Source organism: Microtus pennsylvanicus, chromosome 8 (assembly GCF_037038515.1).
Source record: "Microtus pennsylvanicus isolate mMicPen1 chromosome 8, mMicPen1.hap1, whole genome shotgun sequence".
In the NCBI taxonomy this organism is placed as follows: domain Eukaryota; kingdom Metazoa; phylum Chordata; class Mammalia; order Rodentia; family Cricetidae; genus Microtus; species Microtus pennsylvanicus.
In genome coordinates, this window is record NC_134586.1 from 79,354,239 (window position 1) to 79,371,234 (window position 16,996).

Consider the following 16,996-nt stretch of genomic DNA (forward strand, 5'->3'; position numbering starts at 1 on the left):
ACCCAGTGTCATGGGTAATTCTTTAATACACTTAAGTTGAAAGGAATTTCTAGTAGTTTTTATCTCCTTATAAGAATGTATGGAAATTATTTCATCCCCAGTAATAACCTCTTAAAATACCGAGTGACAATCCCCAGAATTCTAAAGGGCTTGAGGTTAAAAAAAAAATAAAATAAAAAAGAACACACATGTGTTTGGCAAAGGTTCTTTGTTCTATACCTGAGAATTCAGTCTGTCTAACAGGGAATGAGAGCTTATTTTTCCTTTCAGGCATTTTAATTATTTTTTTTAAAAAATACTATCTGTGCTTTTCCAAACTAAAGCTTTCTTAGTCTCTGTTCATGAATAATCCCCCATGGTGGATATAGAGATACCTATGATTATAATTTTATCTTTGGCTGTTAGAAGAGCCAGTTTACAAATCTTTATTTTTGAGCACACATTAGGAGCTCAAAAGTAAAGCCGCACAAATAATTTTAAAATTTGTCTTTACTTATTACTTTGTTCCATCGTTCATCGTGGACCACTGGCCAAAGTCATGCACTGCTGTGGTGGAGTAAGTTAACCATATCCATGAAGGAAGGGCTTTTTAATGTCTGAACAGTATTTCAAGTTCTAAAACAGAGCTAACTAGCAATAGCTCCTAAGTGAAGCCACATAATTCCACACACCACACACATTTCATGTGGCACTTAGTGATGTGTCCATTAGAGCTGTTCAGTTAGGAACTAAATGGTTAAAATGTAAATTAGGGTCATTAGTGATAGAGCCATCCAAGCACAGTAGATGGGCTTTGCTTTCCTCTTTGCTGTTATGAACCATTGTATACCTGTTACTGTCTGCATCAAACCCAAACTAAACTACTTACCCAGATACTTCTCCTTGCAGGGGGAGAAAAGATGGAACTTTACAGTTTAATTTGCAGATCCTCTATTTCCTCACAAAGTTCACTTGGTGAGCTGGAGAGAGGCTGAGGTAGTGGATGGATGAAACTGATATCTGTCAGCAAACTGTTGATCATCTACCCAAAGATGGGAGGAGCTGAGCTAGCCTGATTGCCAGTGATTCCATCTGTGGGGAGAATTCTTTCCCAAGCTACACTTACTGCGACCTGCAGAAGGACTCAGCAGTGGAAAAGGAGTCTGTCTCTATGTCTGAAGACCTGAATTCAATGCACAGTGGAAGGAGAAAGCCAGCTTTTTCTGATTTACACACAAACCATCATATATGTTTGCACATCCACATATAAATAAATAAATGGCACTAAATTAAAAAAAAAACAAATGTGTACACTTACTACTCAGCCAACCAGAGGCCAGCAGCTACAGTGGAAAGGCCCTACTGCTACCATTCTCTGAAAAGGGCCAGAGTTTAAAGTGTTGTAGAAATACTCTATATCTACGTGAGACTCTCAAGACTCACTGCTGGCAGAATCTCACACCAGCATAATGCACTTGCCACTCTCTTGACTGGGTGATCTTGGGTGAAGCCCCTTAACCCATCTAAAGTTCAATTTCCTCTTTTATGAATTCATCTAGGAATAGTGGGGCTGAAAAAAAAACCCATCTCCATTTTTCCTATTTGGTTTTAAAATTGAATCACTCTAACTAAATAAGAAAATCCTTCCTACTGTTTTAATCGAAAGACAGGCAGACCTGTCCAAAGGAACGTGAACAGGGAGCCCTGTGCTCTCCCAAGATTACTCCACTTCCCGCCTCTGCCTCTTACCTGGTGCTTGTGACTTTCCACCTTTGTTCTCATCTCGGCATGGCTGCACCTGCCTGTAGAGTTCCTGGAGCCCTCAGAAAGCGAAGCGCTCCTGATTGTCAAGGCATCCTGAAGAGCCTGTGGTAAAAATGAAGCCCACTGTTGACAGGAGGTTTACAATGACCTTAGCAATTATTTCATAATTGGTACAACCCCCTCCAGTACAAGAAGAAGCATTTATTTTTAATGCTCCCTACAAGGCTGGCTAGCTTTTTTTTCCTTTTAGTTTTCTGCATATGTGCATACTTTCCAAATCTCTGTCTTCCACGTGATGATGTGTGTGTTATTCAACCTCCACTATGTTAAAGGGGATTACTGTGTTGGCCTTCCTGTCACCCAGCTAAGGAAAGAAAAGAGCAAGAGTCTTCTGCAGAGTCTCTGTTTCCCTCCAGTATATTTTCTATCTCTGTAATCTTTCTATTTGGGGGCATCAGAGAGAGCAGACATAGCCTCCCTGGGCAGTCTCCAGAGCTTCCAAATCCGCAGGTCTAATGAGGGATGCAAGGACACTGCTGTTTAACCACACCATGTCTCCAAGGCAATCCATATCATGTGGCCAACTGTATAGTCACTGCCTCTAGGCCCTGCTGCATTTCTCTTCTGTTATGACATTTTCAAGCACTCTATTCCTTGGCCTAGCCAACCATATTTATGATTTATCAAAGCATTTATTTACTCATGACTGTGTGGGATGGTATGTGCTATAACTTTATGATTTTGTCATGGAATAAGGAGCAATAAGAGAAAGTTGCTTTTGCTAGTAACTTCTCATCCTTTATCACGAGCCTGTAGTGCTCATACTTAGATTATGCAAGGATATTAACTCTTGTTTAGAGACTTACATTTCATGATGAATTTCATAAAAACGATGCTGTTGTGACAGACACTCTCATCCATGAGTGTCCTCAGTACCACATTTTGACAGCTTATTAGTTAGTCAAGTGGGTACTCCAGGCATAGAAAGGGTTCATCTCAGAGGTCTATGACTGCACAGCTTATTGAACTCAAGTGAGGTTAATGGATGATCTTAGCGGCAGAGTACTCTCTCCACCACTACACAGTATGGCCATAAAGCAGGCAGGAAAAGCCAGCTTGTTGTCCTGAACTTAAGTGAGGTTAATGGATGATCTTAGCGGCAGAGTACTCTCTCCACCTCTACACAGTATGGCCATAAAGCAGGCAGGAAAAGCCAGCTTGTTGTCCTGAACTTAAGTGAGGTTAATGGATGATCTTAGCGGCAGAGTACTCTCTCCACCACTACACAGTATGGCCATAAAGCAGGCAGGAAAAGCCAGCTTGTTGTCCTGAACTTAAGTGAGGTTAATGGATGATCTTAGCGGCAGAGTACTCTCTCCACCTCTACACAGTATGGTCATAAAGCAGGCAGGAAAAGCCAGCTTGTTGTCCTGAACTTAAGTGAGGTTAATGGATGATCTTAGCGGCAGAGTACTCTCTCCACCACTACACAGTATGGTCATAAAGCAGGCAGGAAAAGCCAGCTTGTTGTCCTGAACTGGGAATTCCCTAACAGCATATCTTAGAACTACACATACCACCTAGCCTGATAGAATGTACATATCAGAACTTTTCAGGAGAAACAACTTGTTTTTTTCTTCCTCCAGGGGGAACTTAGAGAAAGAACAAAGTTGATAAAAAAAAAAAAGTTGGGTTTTGTCCTAATTTACTCATTTATTTACAATGGTGTTAGGATTCCTTACAAGTGTGAACCAGAAGTGGCACTTGATCCTTTTGTGACATGCACAAGCTTCATAATTCTAGGAAATATAAGGAGAGCTGAACATAATTTTATGCTGTGTAAATGACAGTAGAGAAGATTCAGAGAGGATTTCGCAAATGAATGGCAATGATCAAATGTGCCAATGCCATGTCCAGGACTCACAACTGGACGACTTCTGCAGATACCTTATTTTAATTTCCTGGTTTACTCCGCAATGCTATTCAGGAAATTTTAAAATGAGTCATGCATGAAACGTGAGTTGAATCAACATTTGTTGGTGCTTTCCAACTTCCTTGAACCTCTTCTAGATTAGTCATTTTCACTACCGGTTCTGATACATTTAGTCAAATGATCGACCGCTGCATTCCCAAAATCATTAGGTGGCAGACAGGTCAATTTTGCACAGGATGGCATTAGCTGACTAGTCTCAACTCTCACTCTGGCTAAGTATCTAACATTTCTGTAAGAACTTGATATTAGCAAAATCCTGGGGTATTTTCTTCCAAGCAGATGAACTGAGTTGAGTTCAGGCACACATTTGAAAAGCTCATTTAATTACTTGTGTAACTGTCTCTTCCTGAAGTTTTCATTCTTAACCTTGTGTCTCTTCTGAGTGAGTGAGTTAGCAAGAAGCTAAAGGTTGACTTATTCATGCTCTGGGGAATACTCAAATATCTCCATATTTATTATAATAGTAAAAAAAGGGAAAGAAAAGCATTCATCACAAAATCCAAACCTCTGACACTTAGGAGCCCTGGGGCTCAGTTGCTAGCACTCACACTATGCTACTCCCTATTCTATAGCTCTAGCTTCAGGAAATCTAGTGCTTCTTCTGGAATCTGAGGGCTCAAACACATGGAGCACATAAAAACAGGCAGGCACACACATATAAATAAAAATAAACAAGCAATTTAAGTCCAACAGCAATAACTGCAATATTAATAATGTGTATCTGATTAGATACTAATAAATGTGCTAAATGAGTAAGAAAAATCTCAGAAATCATCACTTTCTATCTAAGCTTTTAGGGGACAGTTTCAGTTGAGCAGCGTGGGATGAAATCTCTTGAGGTTTTAAGCATTCTTTCATATTCATCACAATTAATCATAAGCAATAAATTATGCATTATGGTAATGTGATGCCTGTTAAATGATGATTCTCAGGTCAAAAACCGATCGTTGCATATGTTGTGTACTTATTAATCTACTCACCCTTTCATCACTCAGTGAACATTTAAGAACTTTGTGTGACAGGGCAGGGAACCCTGACTGCTCTTTGGACTGGAGAGGGAGGGGGAGAAAAGTGGGGGGAAAGGGAGAGGGGTGGGAGGAGGGGGAGAAGAATGGGAGGAGGGGGAGGGAAATGGGAGGCTGGGAGGAGGTGGAAATTTGTTTTTTTTTCTTTCTTTTCTTTATTCTCCTTTTATCAATAAAAAAAATTAAAAAAAAAGAAAATCAAAAAAAAAAAAAAGAACTTTGTGTGACAAAGGCCCTGTACTAGACACTCAGGAAACTTCAGTGACCAAAGCAGAAAAAGTCAGGGCTGCATGCTGGCTGGTTTCTATCAAGCCTTTTCATTATGAGGATGCATAGGAAAACTGTATTTTATAGCTACTTTGCTATGTGAATAATGACTATATAATATGTTTTATGATTTTAACCTAAAACTTTATTTTACTTCTACTTAAAAAGAAACAAGACATATTTATAAGCCCTTATATGCCCTATGGCCACACACTGTATTTACTGTGGCCACCAGGGTTCCTACTATGCCCAAACCTAACTCAAGGAGCTCACAATCAATAGTGGATCAATAGAGACGAGATGATAAATGATAAATGTACATTATTATGTACTGGGTAGCAATAATAAATGCCAAGAAAGAAATCAAAGATTGTATCTGGAATGAGGGCATATAATTTTAATTGAGATGTAAAGAAAAGATATTCTTTGGAAAGGTTATATTTGAGTAAAGACATGACTTTTGTTAAATTATTTTTTCTTAATGAGGTTTTATGTTTCTAGGTACCAAATTATCAAGTTATTTTTTTCCTTAGAGATACACCTGCCTGGCCTGGAGCGAGCTATGGAGATCAGGCTGGCCTTGAACCTGAGGCAGAAGTGCTGAGATTATAGCTGTCTATTTCTTTGAATTTAAAAATGTTCTTTCAACCACAATCACCAATAGCAAAGACTAATGTGCATACGGAAATGAAAAAAATAGAAAACTCTTGTCTGTTTATATGCACAGAGCTTTTGTTTTGGTTTGTTTTGGGGTTGTTTGGGTTTGGAGGGCTTTTCTTTTAGTTTTGGGGCTTTCACATGACAGAAATGAACTTTTTTGCATTCATATGGCAAAATGAACTAGAACGTCACATGTAACTGCAGTTATCCTACGTCCTCTGATTTCTATGGAGTAATTTTTCCAGTAGAGGATAAAAAGGAAAAGACGTAGAATTAATTGCTCTGAAACTTTGTGTCTGAACACTTTCTTTTTCTCTGAAGGATGAAATGCTGGTTGGAAGTCTTTCTTTATTTTCTTGTTCTTTCTTGAAGAATGACTCATGCTATAAGCAGACCTAATGCTGAATCCGGTTTGCAAGCATCCTGTCAATGATGCCAGCGTACATCTTACCTGGGGTCTTTAATAGCACCTCTGAGCATGGGCTGAAGTGCGGTCCAAAGTTACAGGACTGAACGCAGTGTGAAGGCCGTCAACTACTCTCTTTTGCTATAGAAGATCATTTCTGTTACTTTGACCATAAAAATCCCTAATTGAATGATGTAGATTTCAACTCATTCATATATTTCAACATTCCTGTGTTTACTCTTGGCTTACCTCTTGAAATAACAACAGTATGGGATTTATGTTTTTGTACTGAATTAGTGTTCTCATTCCCCAGAATATCACATTAGTTCATTAACTGATCTACATACATATACACACATATATAAACTTATGCACACATTTATGCACATATACACACATATATACACATACACACATACATGCATATATGCAAACATACACACGTCTACACACATAGACATCACACATGCACATATCACACATATACACAGACAGACATACATATATACACATACACACCTACACATATATATAAACTCAGACACACATGCATATATGCACGCACCCACATATTATGTAGACACATACAGATACACACATACACACATTCACATACTCATCATCATTCCTTTAAAACAATTTAGTTTCTCCTCTGAGCTTAACCCTGAAGCCACATGTTTGCACCCCGAGCCTTGCCTCTTTCTGTCAGATCCTACTCACAATGGACTTAGGCTGGCTCCTTAGGCATCAGACATCTCAGTCTTGAATCTGGCACTAAGCAGGCGTCCATGCATCATGCATGCATCACACCCAGCTCCACAGCCTTCACTTTACAGAGCAGCTTGCTTCCTCAGGAAGCTTTTGTGGTCAACCAAGAGATACGTTATTGTTCACAAACACCCAGTGCCGTTATGTGCTTCTTTAAAAAAAAATCTTACTGATGTATATAATTTTTCTTTGTTTCCCCTTTTCATGGTTCTCTGCAGGGACAGAAATTTCCCAAAGCATCCTAGCCAAATGTGACTGCCAGCTGTGGCTAGGTGTTCTGTGTAAACCAGAGAGGGACCTCAGGAGATGTAGGACGAGGCACACTGTGGGCTCCACTCTGTTGTGACCCGGCAGGACTCAGCTGCTGCTGAGGTTATCATTTTACCCTCCATCTCACCCTACCCTGTTCTGCTACCTTATTGAGTCGTTTAATTTCACAGGCATAATGTTCTTTCTTCCTATTTGCGAGAGCATTGTTTTCCTTCAGCAGCAAATTCTCCTTCTTCAGGGCTCGCAATTCTTCCCTTAGGCTTTCCCTTTCCTTATGAAGAAAAAGACAAGAAAACATGACCCAGATCAAAAACTCCCACAGGGAAGGATAAGGCAGAAATCCGAAGAGACTGGCTCCTTCTGGCAGACAGTCATCCACCACACATAAGCAAATGGGACCCGTAAGGTTTTCTCTAACATTCCTTTGAGCAATGTTCTTGACGTAGAGGACAGAGCTACTGAACATATTTTCCTTTATGAAAACTTAGGGATACTGTGGTGACCCCCAGAAAAACCATTAAAACTCTAATCCTCACATTCTATAGTCAAATCAATGAGTCTGTGGAGCAATCTACCCCTGTTCCCAAGGGACTGCTTAAAAACATTTAAAAGGCCTGAAAAGAAAAAGAAAGGTTACTGAGATAAACTGATGCTAAATAGCTCAAGGCCAGTCCTGCACCATTCTATATCAGAGACAAAGACCGGAAATTTTAGACAAAAAAGGACCTTCGCTGCAGATAAATATTCACAGCTCAGCATCACCACAACTACCCTTAAAAGGCAGAAATCCAGCCTTCCAGCGGCTGGCATGCTCAGTGCCTCCAACAATCTCCAAGAACTTCACCATTTTACACAACTGAAAGTCCTGATTCTCATCTCTCAACTCTTCATTCTATACAGTAGGTTGCAAAATTTGGTGGAGTAAATTGGATCCTTAATGAGAATCCAGTCTAGAAAAAGAAATATTGCAGAATATAGCTCAAGATGAGAAGTAACTAAAGCAGGGGATTCAAATATTATTTTAGTCACATTCCAATATGGTAACTAAATTTAAGAAATCAATTTTAGGCAACTTATTTTCTTTAGAAGTGAAAACATCTCATCATCACTTGCTTTAATAGGCTGAACCTACACACTTAGATGAGTCAGTTACATGAATATTATTTTATTACATCTAGAAAATGTTCCCAAGTTCATGAGGGAAAAGTTACTGAAATTCCAAGCTAGGGTGTAGCTGAAGGAGGCAGTGTGTACTGCATGCCAGAGAGGGGCTTGTCAGAACCCTGTTTCCTGCTTCACCCCAACTGTAACCTCAGCAAGGTGAGCCAGACTGGGCTGTGGAATGGGAGGTATTGCTCCTGACAGGAGCAAAGATGTTCACAGAGACACTCAGGTCCTTCCTTTGACTGTTAGACTACTGAGATAATGTCTCCAAGGATTTGGGATTTCCCCAGGAATCTCATGCTAGGAATGAAGCCTGGTGCTAGCCCAAGAGATTTTTGTAGGGTTTGGACAGTTTGCCAGACCATCTTGCTGGGCAGACTGAGGCAGAGTGGTGACAGTATCTACAAAGAACCGTGCCCCAACCAGGACTGCTTAGCAGCAGATGCCGCTTCAGCTCTGTTTAAAACTTAAACTCACGTCAGCACCCTGAAGGTGTTCTTGAGGTCACTGGGCTTCTCTATTGTTCTTCCCAACGTGGGTACACCGACAAAATCTCCTCTCTCTGCTTTTTATGATTAACTGTCCCTTTAATTTGCCTCTTGAGCACAAGTGGCTGAGACAGGACACCCAGACCCAGACTCTTAGAGCTTCTGCTAACAGTCTTGTCAGACTTTCTGCCTTCACAATGACAGCGGCAAGACTGCCCATGAGAATACACATACTTGTTTCTATTCTTACTACGTCTTCAGAGGGCTGTCATTAGACTTCAGCATCACTTTATATATATGTCATAACGTCCAGCTCCTGAGGAAAAAGCCTGCACCACAAGAAACCCCTCTCATTGTCCCTGCTCACCCTTGTTGCCTAGAGCCTCGGTTCAGGACCCCGTGTTCTTAGTGCTGACCTGTTCAGGGCTGGGCTTTGGATATTGAATGAGATAATGAATGTGAAGTGGTTTTTAAAGTGTTCTGTGTACCAGGGTGTGGTGAAGAACTTCTGCCATTCCAGCACTTGGGATGCTTAGGCTGGAGAACAGCAGGTTCAAGGCCAGCCTGGGCAAGAAGTCAATTCTAGGCAAGAAAGGTAGCACTTCTGGGGGACATAGTGGGACTTTTTCCCTAGCAATAAAAGGAAGTCACTCACAAGAGAGGCTGTAAAGCCCTGGAAGGTGCTCACCCAATCAGTTTCCAATTTCCTAGCCACTGATGGCAATGCACACTTCACCCACCCACCCACCTCAGTGCTCTGAGCCTGCGTGTGGCTCCTTAGAGAGCTGTTTTTCACCACTCTTATCTTGCTCAACTAGAGGCCACTGGCTGACCACCCACCTCTAGCTGCCTGTCGCCCTCTGCCGCACTTTGTTTCTGTTCCTTCTCTATGGTGTGGATATCTTCTGTGGCCGCCAATCTCTTTTGCAGCTCCAGGACCTTAGGGGATCATGGAAGGGAAACAGTTTACACCACGGTCAAGCCCAGTGCACTTGGGAATAGGGGTGCCCCACCCCACCCTGTCCAAGAAGTCCCTCAAGGAAGAGCTCTTCCCTAAAACACATCAGCAGAGTGGGCTTGCTCTACACAAAAGCACACACTTTCCTCCCAAAGGGAGGATTCCTACTCGTCCCTCCTTTCTCCAAATGACCCTTACTTCCAAAGAATGAAGGAGCCAGAGAACAGACTGGTGGGCTCTTTGTACCTGGCCTCTGAGAGGCAGGGGACAAGACAAAGTTGCAGGTGGTCAGGAAGTGAGTAGAGCCCTCTACAAAGGGCAATCTTGCCAGGGTATCTGTGGTTTTTCCTTTTGACAAATTAGAGCCCTGTGCTAGAACCTTGGATATGGCGCTTCCTCCAATTTGTTCTTTTCTCCGGATTTACTGGCTGCCCTGGGATGCTGTGGAAACATTTTTTTCTGGGAACACTGTCATTAAAATTTGTAGCCACAAACTGGTTCAGAATGTATAGATCCAGACTTACTGAAGTGGGACACTATCTTCCTGCTTCTAAATTTAATTCTGAGTATCAAATGAGGAAGAAAATGCAATAACTTTGCATTACTGTGGTCAGTTTTCTTCCTTTTGAATTATTTAGGGGAATTTACTTTCTCTCTTCTGTCTTTTTGAAAATGGAATGCTTTCAAATAATATAACAACTTTAACCTATTAAATAAAAACTTCCCCAAAACTTTCCACAGGGCAGGGAAACCTGACTGCTCTATGGACTGGAGAGGGAGTGGGAGAGGAGTTTGGGGGAGGGGGAGAGGGGTGGGAGGAGGGGGAGGGAAAGGGGAGGCTGGGAGGAAGCGGATACTTTTTTTCCTTTTCTCAATAAAAAAAAAAGAAAAAAAACTTCCCCAAAAGTTTCTTTCTGGTTAAAAAGCTTCTCCACACGCTTTAAAGAAAGCAGAAGGGGGCATCCCCTTTTCATCCTGGCTGTTACCACTGTTTCTCTATGGATGGAAGCCAGCTGATTCTCTGATGGACTTTTTCCTGACCTGACCTCAGCCTCAGTAACAACTCAGAGCTGGGAGTGCTCACAGGAACTCTTGGATGGAACCAAGGCTACATTCCAACAGCTGACTGACATTGTATCCATCCTCAGTGCAAGAGGCCAAATATTATGGTGGAACTCTGCCCCTCATTTGTCATAGGTAGGGATCCACAAAAATCTCTTGGGACCCTACTACCAGGATTAAAGAAAGTCCCACGTGAAGAGTTTCTTACCTTTCTTTCGTATAACCCTTTCATATTTCGGAACTGCTGGTCCCATTGTTGATTGACTTCCAGGAGCTGAAATTATTAAAATTTGGCATTTCAACAAAAGATTTCCATCCATTTGAAAGTTGAGGAAATGTGAAATCATAGTCTGAGCTTACTGAGATTTTAGAAGTCATGAATGAAGGCAACTCTCCTAGCAAGTTCTGGTTGGGCTGGCATGATTTGGGGGCAGGTTAAAGAGAGAGAAAGCAAAGAGGAAGGTCCAAAAAATGCTGGATAGACTGCATAAAGGAAGACTGTGGAAGCTTGGGTATGACCATAACACAAGCACTTAGCACTGCCCAGAGTAGAAATAACTGGAGAACTGCCATAAACGGGTTGCTTAAGCATTGCCAGGGCATCAGTTACGATGATGATGATGATGATGATAAAGAGAGAATTTTAAGGATGTGTGGAGAAGAGCCCTTCACTCCAGAGTCGGGTGGAAGCCTCTTTCTCATCAGCTAGGCTAAGTCAAGACCTCCAATGTTTACTGTAAGAAGTCTATATAAAGACACATTTCCTATTACACAGAGAGGTTTTGAGTCAGATTGTTAAAACAGCTCAAGGCCCGAGTGTCAATGACTGTCCTCTTTTCCTGCTGTAAGTCCACGATTGTCTAGTAATCCCCCTAGAAATTCCATTTACAGTACAATGTATGCCTTAGCCTCTTCTGTGCAAACTTTATGAGCCACTGCTTATTTTTATCAGAGTACAGTCCATTCAGGGCTCTCGGAGGGCCATCCTGTAACCTTTCTTATCAAACTAGATGGATGTGTGTGGGGGGGGGCATGCAATTCTGTGAGTTTAAACTTGAGTCTGTTTTAGTTCCAGGGTACCTGACACCTTCACACAGACATACATGCAAGCAAAGCACCAATGCACCTAAAATAAAAATAAATAAAAATGAAGCAAGTAAATAATCATAAAATTAAAGATTTAAAAATATTTACATCCTAAAGCATGCCACTGCAAGTAAATGACTGCCAATTAGTTGAGTTTGGACTTAAACATACATTCATTTTTTTAAAAAAAAATTCATTAATGTTTATTGCATATTTTTAAAATTTATTTATTTATTAAAAATTTCCATATCCTCCCCTCCTCCCATTTTCCTCCCCCTCCCTCTCCCTCTCCAGTCCTAAGAGAAGTCAGGGTGCCCTGCCCTGTGGGAAGTCCACGGTCCTCCCCCTCCATCCAGGTCTGGGAAGGTGTGCATCCAAACAGACTAGGCTCCCACAAAGCCAGTACATGAAGTAGGATCAAAACCCAGTGCCATTGTCCTTGGCTTCTCAGTCAGCCCTCATTTTTCAGTCACATTCAGAGAGTCTGATTTGATCACATGCTCCATCAGTCCCAGTCCAGCTGGCCTCGGTAAGCTCCCAATTAGATCAGTTCCACTGTCTCCGTGGGTGGACGCACTCCGCGTGGTCCTATAAATTCTTTGAAAAAGTTGTCACAAGAATTCATTCTAATAGCCATAGTAAACAAACAGGAGAATATGGAAAGAGAAACTTCATATAATAATTCTTACAAAAATAGTTAGAGAGTTTCATCAGACTCCGGATGAGTTAAACAAAGATGAAAACTAAAATAAGAAAAGTTGAGATTTTCTAATAAATGCCTCAACTGACTTGTCAAGACATGGTCTAACACTTAATAAATCTTTATTCATGAACCTGTTATGAAAATAAGAAAATGTGTCTATCGAAATGGCCGTCAGGGGTGCTGTGGTGGATACAGTCCAGCATTACTACATAGATCTTGAGATGTTCCCTTAGCTTGTAGGGACCAACACACAGGGGAAGCCAGATGTTTGATTTCACCACAGAAAAGAGTTCAGAGTAAGTCAGTAAGAACTGGAGTTACCCGAAAAGGAAGTTAGACTTAAACAGGGAGTTTATAGGAAGAGAAACACTCAGAAAAAGAAAAAGGCAAACTGCAAAGTGTGGGGTATGGGCTCCTCACAGGAGAGTCAAGCTTACTCTCCTGGTGAGAGCCATGCATAGTAATTTGTTGAGAAGGGGAAGGAGTTCAAGCACCCATTAAACCCAGAACACAGCCATGGTACATCTAACAGCATCTGCTAATTCCCAATGTCACCTCAGAAATCACCTTTCTTCTTATGTCATTTATGTACTTTCTATTGAAGATTAATCTTTAATTTTTATTATATATGTTTGGGTGTTTGGCCTACATGTATGTGAACTGCATGTATGTCCAGTATCCTCAGAGGTCAGAAGAAGATATAGGATCTGGAATTGGAGTTACAGAAGACACAGACCATCATGTGGGTGCCAGGAACTGACCTGAGTCTTCTGCAATAGTGACAAGTATTTTTACTACTGCGCTATCTCTCCAGCCTGGAAGACACTGTTTTATAACCCACAGTCATTTAGGTGCTTAACTCAGGAAGTCACTGAACTTAAAATCCACTATGCACAAGCTTTTAACAGTTCAAATCTCATCATATATCAGTTTGCAAGGTCATAGTCCATAAGAGTCTATGATGCAATTGGTAAGTACATCAACAATTGGAAAAGATGGGTTATAACTACCATATTAATGACATCAACACTTTTTCATTCAACATAGTGCAAACCATGATTTCTAAAAGCTTTTCTTTCAAAAATAGTGTAGTGCAGTATTATGGAGATAAAACACTGTGTTTAATGACAGAGATAAAAGAAATTAAGGGCATCTTGGTTTATTCTCAGGCTTAGCAGATGGCTATGTGACTTTATCCAATATTTCACATTACCTCTTGCCTCTGTTTTTCCAAGTGCCTAATCTTTTGTTCAAGAGAATTTGTTGAGTCCTTTCTTCTTGATGGAGCACACTTTAATAAAAGAAAACAAAAGATTGAGATTAAGTAGCCTATAAAATAAAGAGAAGAGGTTGGTTCTGTTCTTCAAAAACCTCATGCATTTAGACAAATCTTGTGTTTTGAAAAAAAAATAATTTGATATGGGGGTTGGAGATATGTGCCTTTATGATACAGCATGTGCTTAGCGTGCACAAGGCCCTGAGTTTGATTCCCAGCACTCAATACACAAACTTCTCATCACAGTGACAAGCTATTGTACCAACCTAATACACTATTTACTATTCATTTATTTTAATTAATTACTAAAACAGTTCACAAATAAATTATAAATTAGCAAGTCTAATGAATACAGTTAAAATGCATCAAAATGATTACAAATTGTGAATAAATTTACTACCTCTATGGCCATAGCACAAATATGTTGTAGAATTGGGTAGAAATTATCAGGCTCTATGTATTTTGGTCTGCCTTTTGGGGCAGGGCATTAGAATACCAGTTTAGATCAGTAATAAATTATGGCATAATGACAACTAATAGCCTTTGTCTTCAGTTACTTTCCACCTAGAGATTGAGATAATTATTCAAAAAAGGGACTGAAGTTCTAGAAACAGCCACCATCTAGCAAATGGACCACTTTCAGGAAAGTTCACAGAAAAGACTACCTCATTGCTGTACCTTGGTAGTCTATGTGCACCCCATCCAGGTCACTAAGTAATTCAGTGAGCTGGGTAATCAGGGCAGACCTGAATTCTATGCACAGTTTCAGGCACAACAGTTACCATGAACCTCAATCCCAAAAGCCATTCATGAAGAACTAAGCACCTTGTCCAGACTTACTGGTCCTCACCAAAAAGTGCTCAGAGGATTTCAAGGTCTTCTTTCATTGGAAACAATTTATAAAACTAGTTTTCTGACTTATCTATGTATCAGTGTTTCAGGATTTGATGGTGTCTTACACAGAATGGATGCTGTTGTTTGTTTTTAAACTTCTCTTACTTTAGAGTTGTCTTATCATCAAACCACATTTTATGGGCAGTCTTCTGTTGGTCAATACACACGCTTATTACCTCAAGAAGCTTTTGGCTAAATCTGAAGTGTGACATCAAAACGTAGGTGGCAGCAATGTCAGGCAATATACTTGAACTTTCTCTTTTGGGGGTGAGTCTAAGTAACTGGACCCATTCTGATTAGTGCTATAAGGCATGAGATGTCCTTGATCTGGAAAGTCCTATAGGCTCGTCTTACCCACATGTTTTGCGCTTAGCAAGGCAGAGGTGCCCTGAAGTTGATTCTAAACTAGTGATTCTCCCCAAGGGCATGACAACATCACAGGGGAGTCTGTGACATGTAAAGCACTCTGAACAGTATTCTAGTCAAAGATATTCACTGTTAACATGTTTCCTAACATCCAACATCATGGTTGAAAATGGAAAGTTTAGATCCTCTAAAATTGTTCTGCTTGTGATGCAAAAATTTTTAAGTAGCAAACATTTGCAAAGTCTTGCTCCTGTTGTTCCATGCATCCTCTATTCCCATAATGTTCTCTATGCAAAAACTGTAAAACACATTGACTCTGAAATTTTATAAGTAAGTTTTCTGTACTAAATATTTAAGAAAACTTACTTGTAACCATAAGAATACTAGCTGACAAGATTCTCAAACAACAGTGTTAAAAGGGGTCATTGAAAGTAGATGATAGCGAACATGAAGACTAGGAAGAATTTGTGGGTGACACGCATCACCAGACATTTCTAGAGAGGTTGATCAGGATTGTACCATAACTTGTACGCCTTGGGTACAAGTTAAAACCAATCAGAGTCAATTCATGTTTGGAGTAAGTTCTTGTGTGTATTTGTTATTCATTTTGGTTGCTAACGAGGGCATGGGTTATCACAGTACATGCAAAGATATTTAGTCATTAGGTTCTAGGAAGGGCCTTCTACTGAAACAATCATTCCTTCTAAACAATTCCTTATTATTATTTTTCTGCAAAATGAAGTCTGTGTTGAAAATATCAAGGAGTTTCTTCCCCTATCAAAATATCCTAAGATGTTTAAGTTGTAACATAACAAATTAAGTATCTAAAGGAATAGATGGATTCTATATAGTTTCTCAATATATTTTGGTTATCTGTTTAAAAGAAACATAGGAAAATCCAGTAAGTTAGCTCAGTGGCTGATAGCACAGGCCACTAAGACAAATCACTAAGTTTGTTCCCTCAGTCCCACACAGGAGAAGGGGAGGACTGAGCCTAGCAGGTGGTTCTCTGGCCTCCACAGTCACTCCATGGCAGACGTGTATGCACAGATTCAAAATAAACCAATAAAAATACAATAAAACATTACGAAGGTGCAATAATTAAGTCATGGAAATAGTGAATGTTATTGTAGTAACTAAATAAAATTATAGCATCAACTGAAGATATTAATAATTAAAGTCATTTACTGCTAAATGTTCTATTTCTAGACACATGTTTACAATATTCTTCTTAAATTTTACACCAAATTAAACTCTTCCTCACAAGAAGAAAATGTAAAGTACACCGCAGAGGGAGAGGAATCTGTTCAGATGTGAGTCTGTCGTTCAATGGAAGCAGCCTGTCCCAGTGAGTTCAAAGGCAGGGCAATGGTCGCCAGTGACCTTTTGTATGTCAAATAATACTTGTTAAAATAGAGAGCGGGTGTTAATCATCACACAATCCACCTTCGTGTTCTTCGTTCTGGATGGCCACCTAAGCATGATGCATGCTCTTACCTCCACATGCTCCATGTAAGATCCTGCTGCATTCAGTCCAGCCATGCCTGGGGAAGACGAGCAAGCTGTCTTACTCAGAGTCTTGTAGGGCAGAAAGAAAAAGAAAAAAAAGAAAATCTCTTGTGGTGCCTTTTAGGATGAGAGCGCCCAGACTTTGAAAATCCTAAGTCTCTGTTAACTCATGATAGAAAATAACATGTTCTCAGTAGCAGAAATGTCTCTATGCTAATCACACAGAATAAGGATGCAAGAGGAGAAATGTGATTTTAACTTTTATTGGCTTTCATGCAACAGGGATTTCCCAGGGTGTCTCAAGTCAGCAGGCTATGACTAAGATTTGTGGCAGATTATCTGGCCGTGTATGTAAATT

General features: G+C 40.3%; 1 protein-coding gene across 3 annotated transcripts in view; it reads right to left on the minus strand.

The window, feature by feature from the left end:
- The window catches only part of Tnip3 (TNFAIP3 interacting protein 3), a 104,962-nt gene that overhangs the window by 22,275 nt on the left and 65,691 nt on the right, over window positions 1-16,996 (minus strand). For 2 of the 3 annotated variants that reach the window (XM_075982066.1, XM_075982067.1), the window contains exons 4-9: window positions 16,627-16,707; window positions 13,807-13,884; window positions 11,013-11,078; window positions 9,625-9,723; window positions 7,278-7,403; window positions 1,729-1,845 (exon numbers count right to left, since the gene is read on the minus strand). In XM_075982066.1, coding sequence (XP_075838181.1) covers window positions 1,729-1,845; window positions 7,278-7,403; window positions 9,625-9,723; window positions 11,013-11,078; window positions 13,807-13,884; window positions 16,627-16,707 — 567 coding nt within the window. The remainder of the gene's footprint in view (window positions 1-1,728; window positions 1,846-7,277; window positions 7,404-9,624; window positions 9,724-11,012; window positions 11,079-13,806; window positions 13,885-16,626; window positions 16,708-16,996) is intronic. The other variant, XM_075982068.1, reaches the window with a different exon arrangement.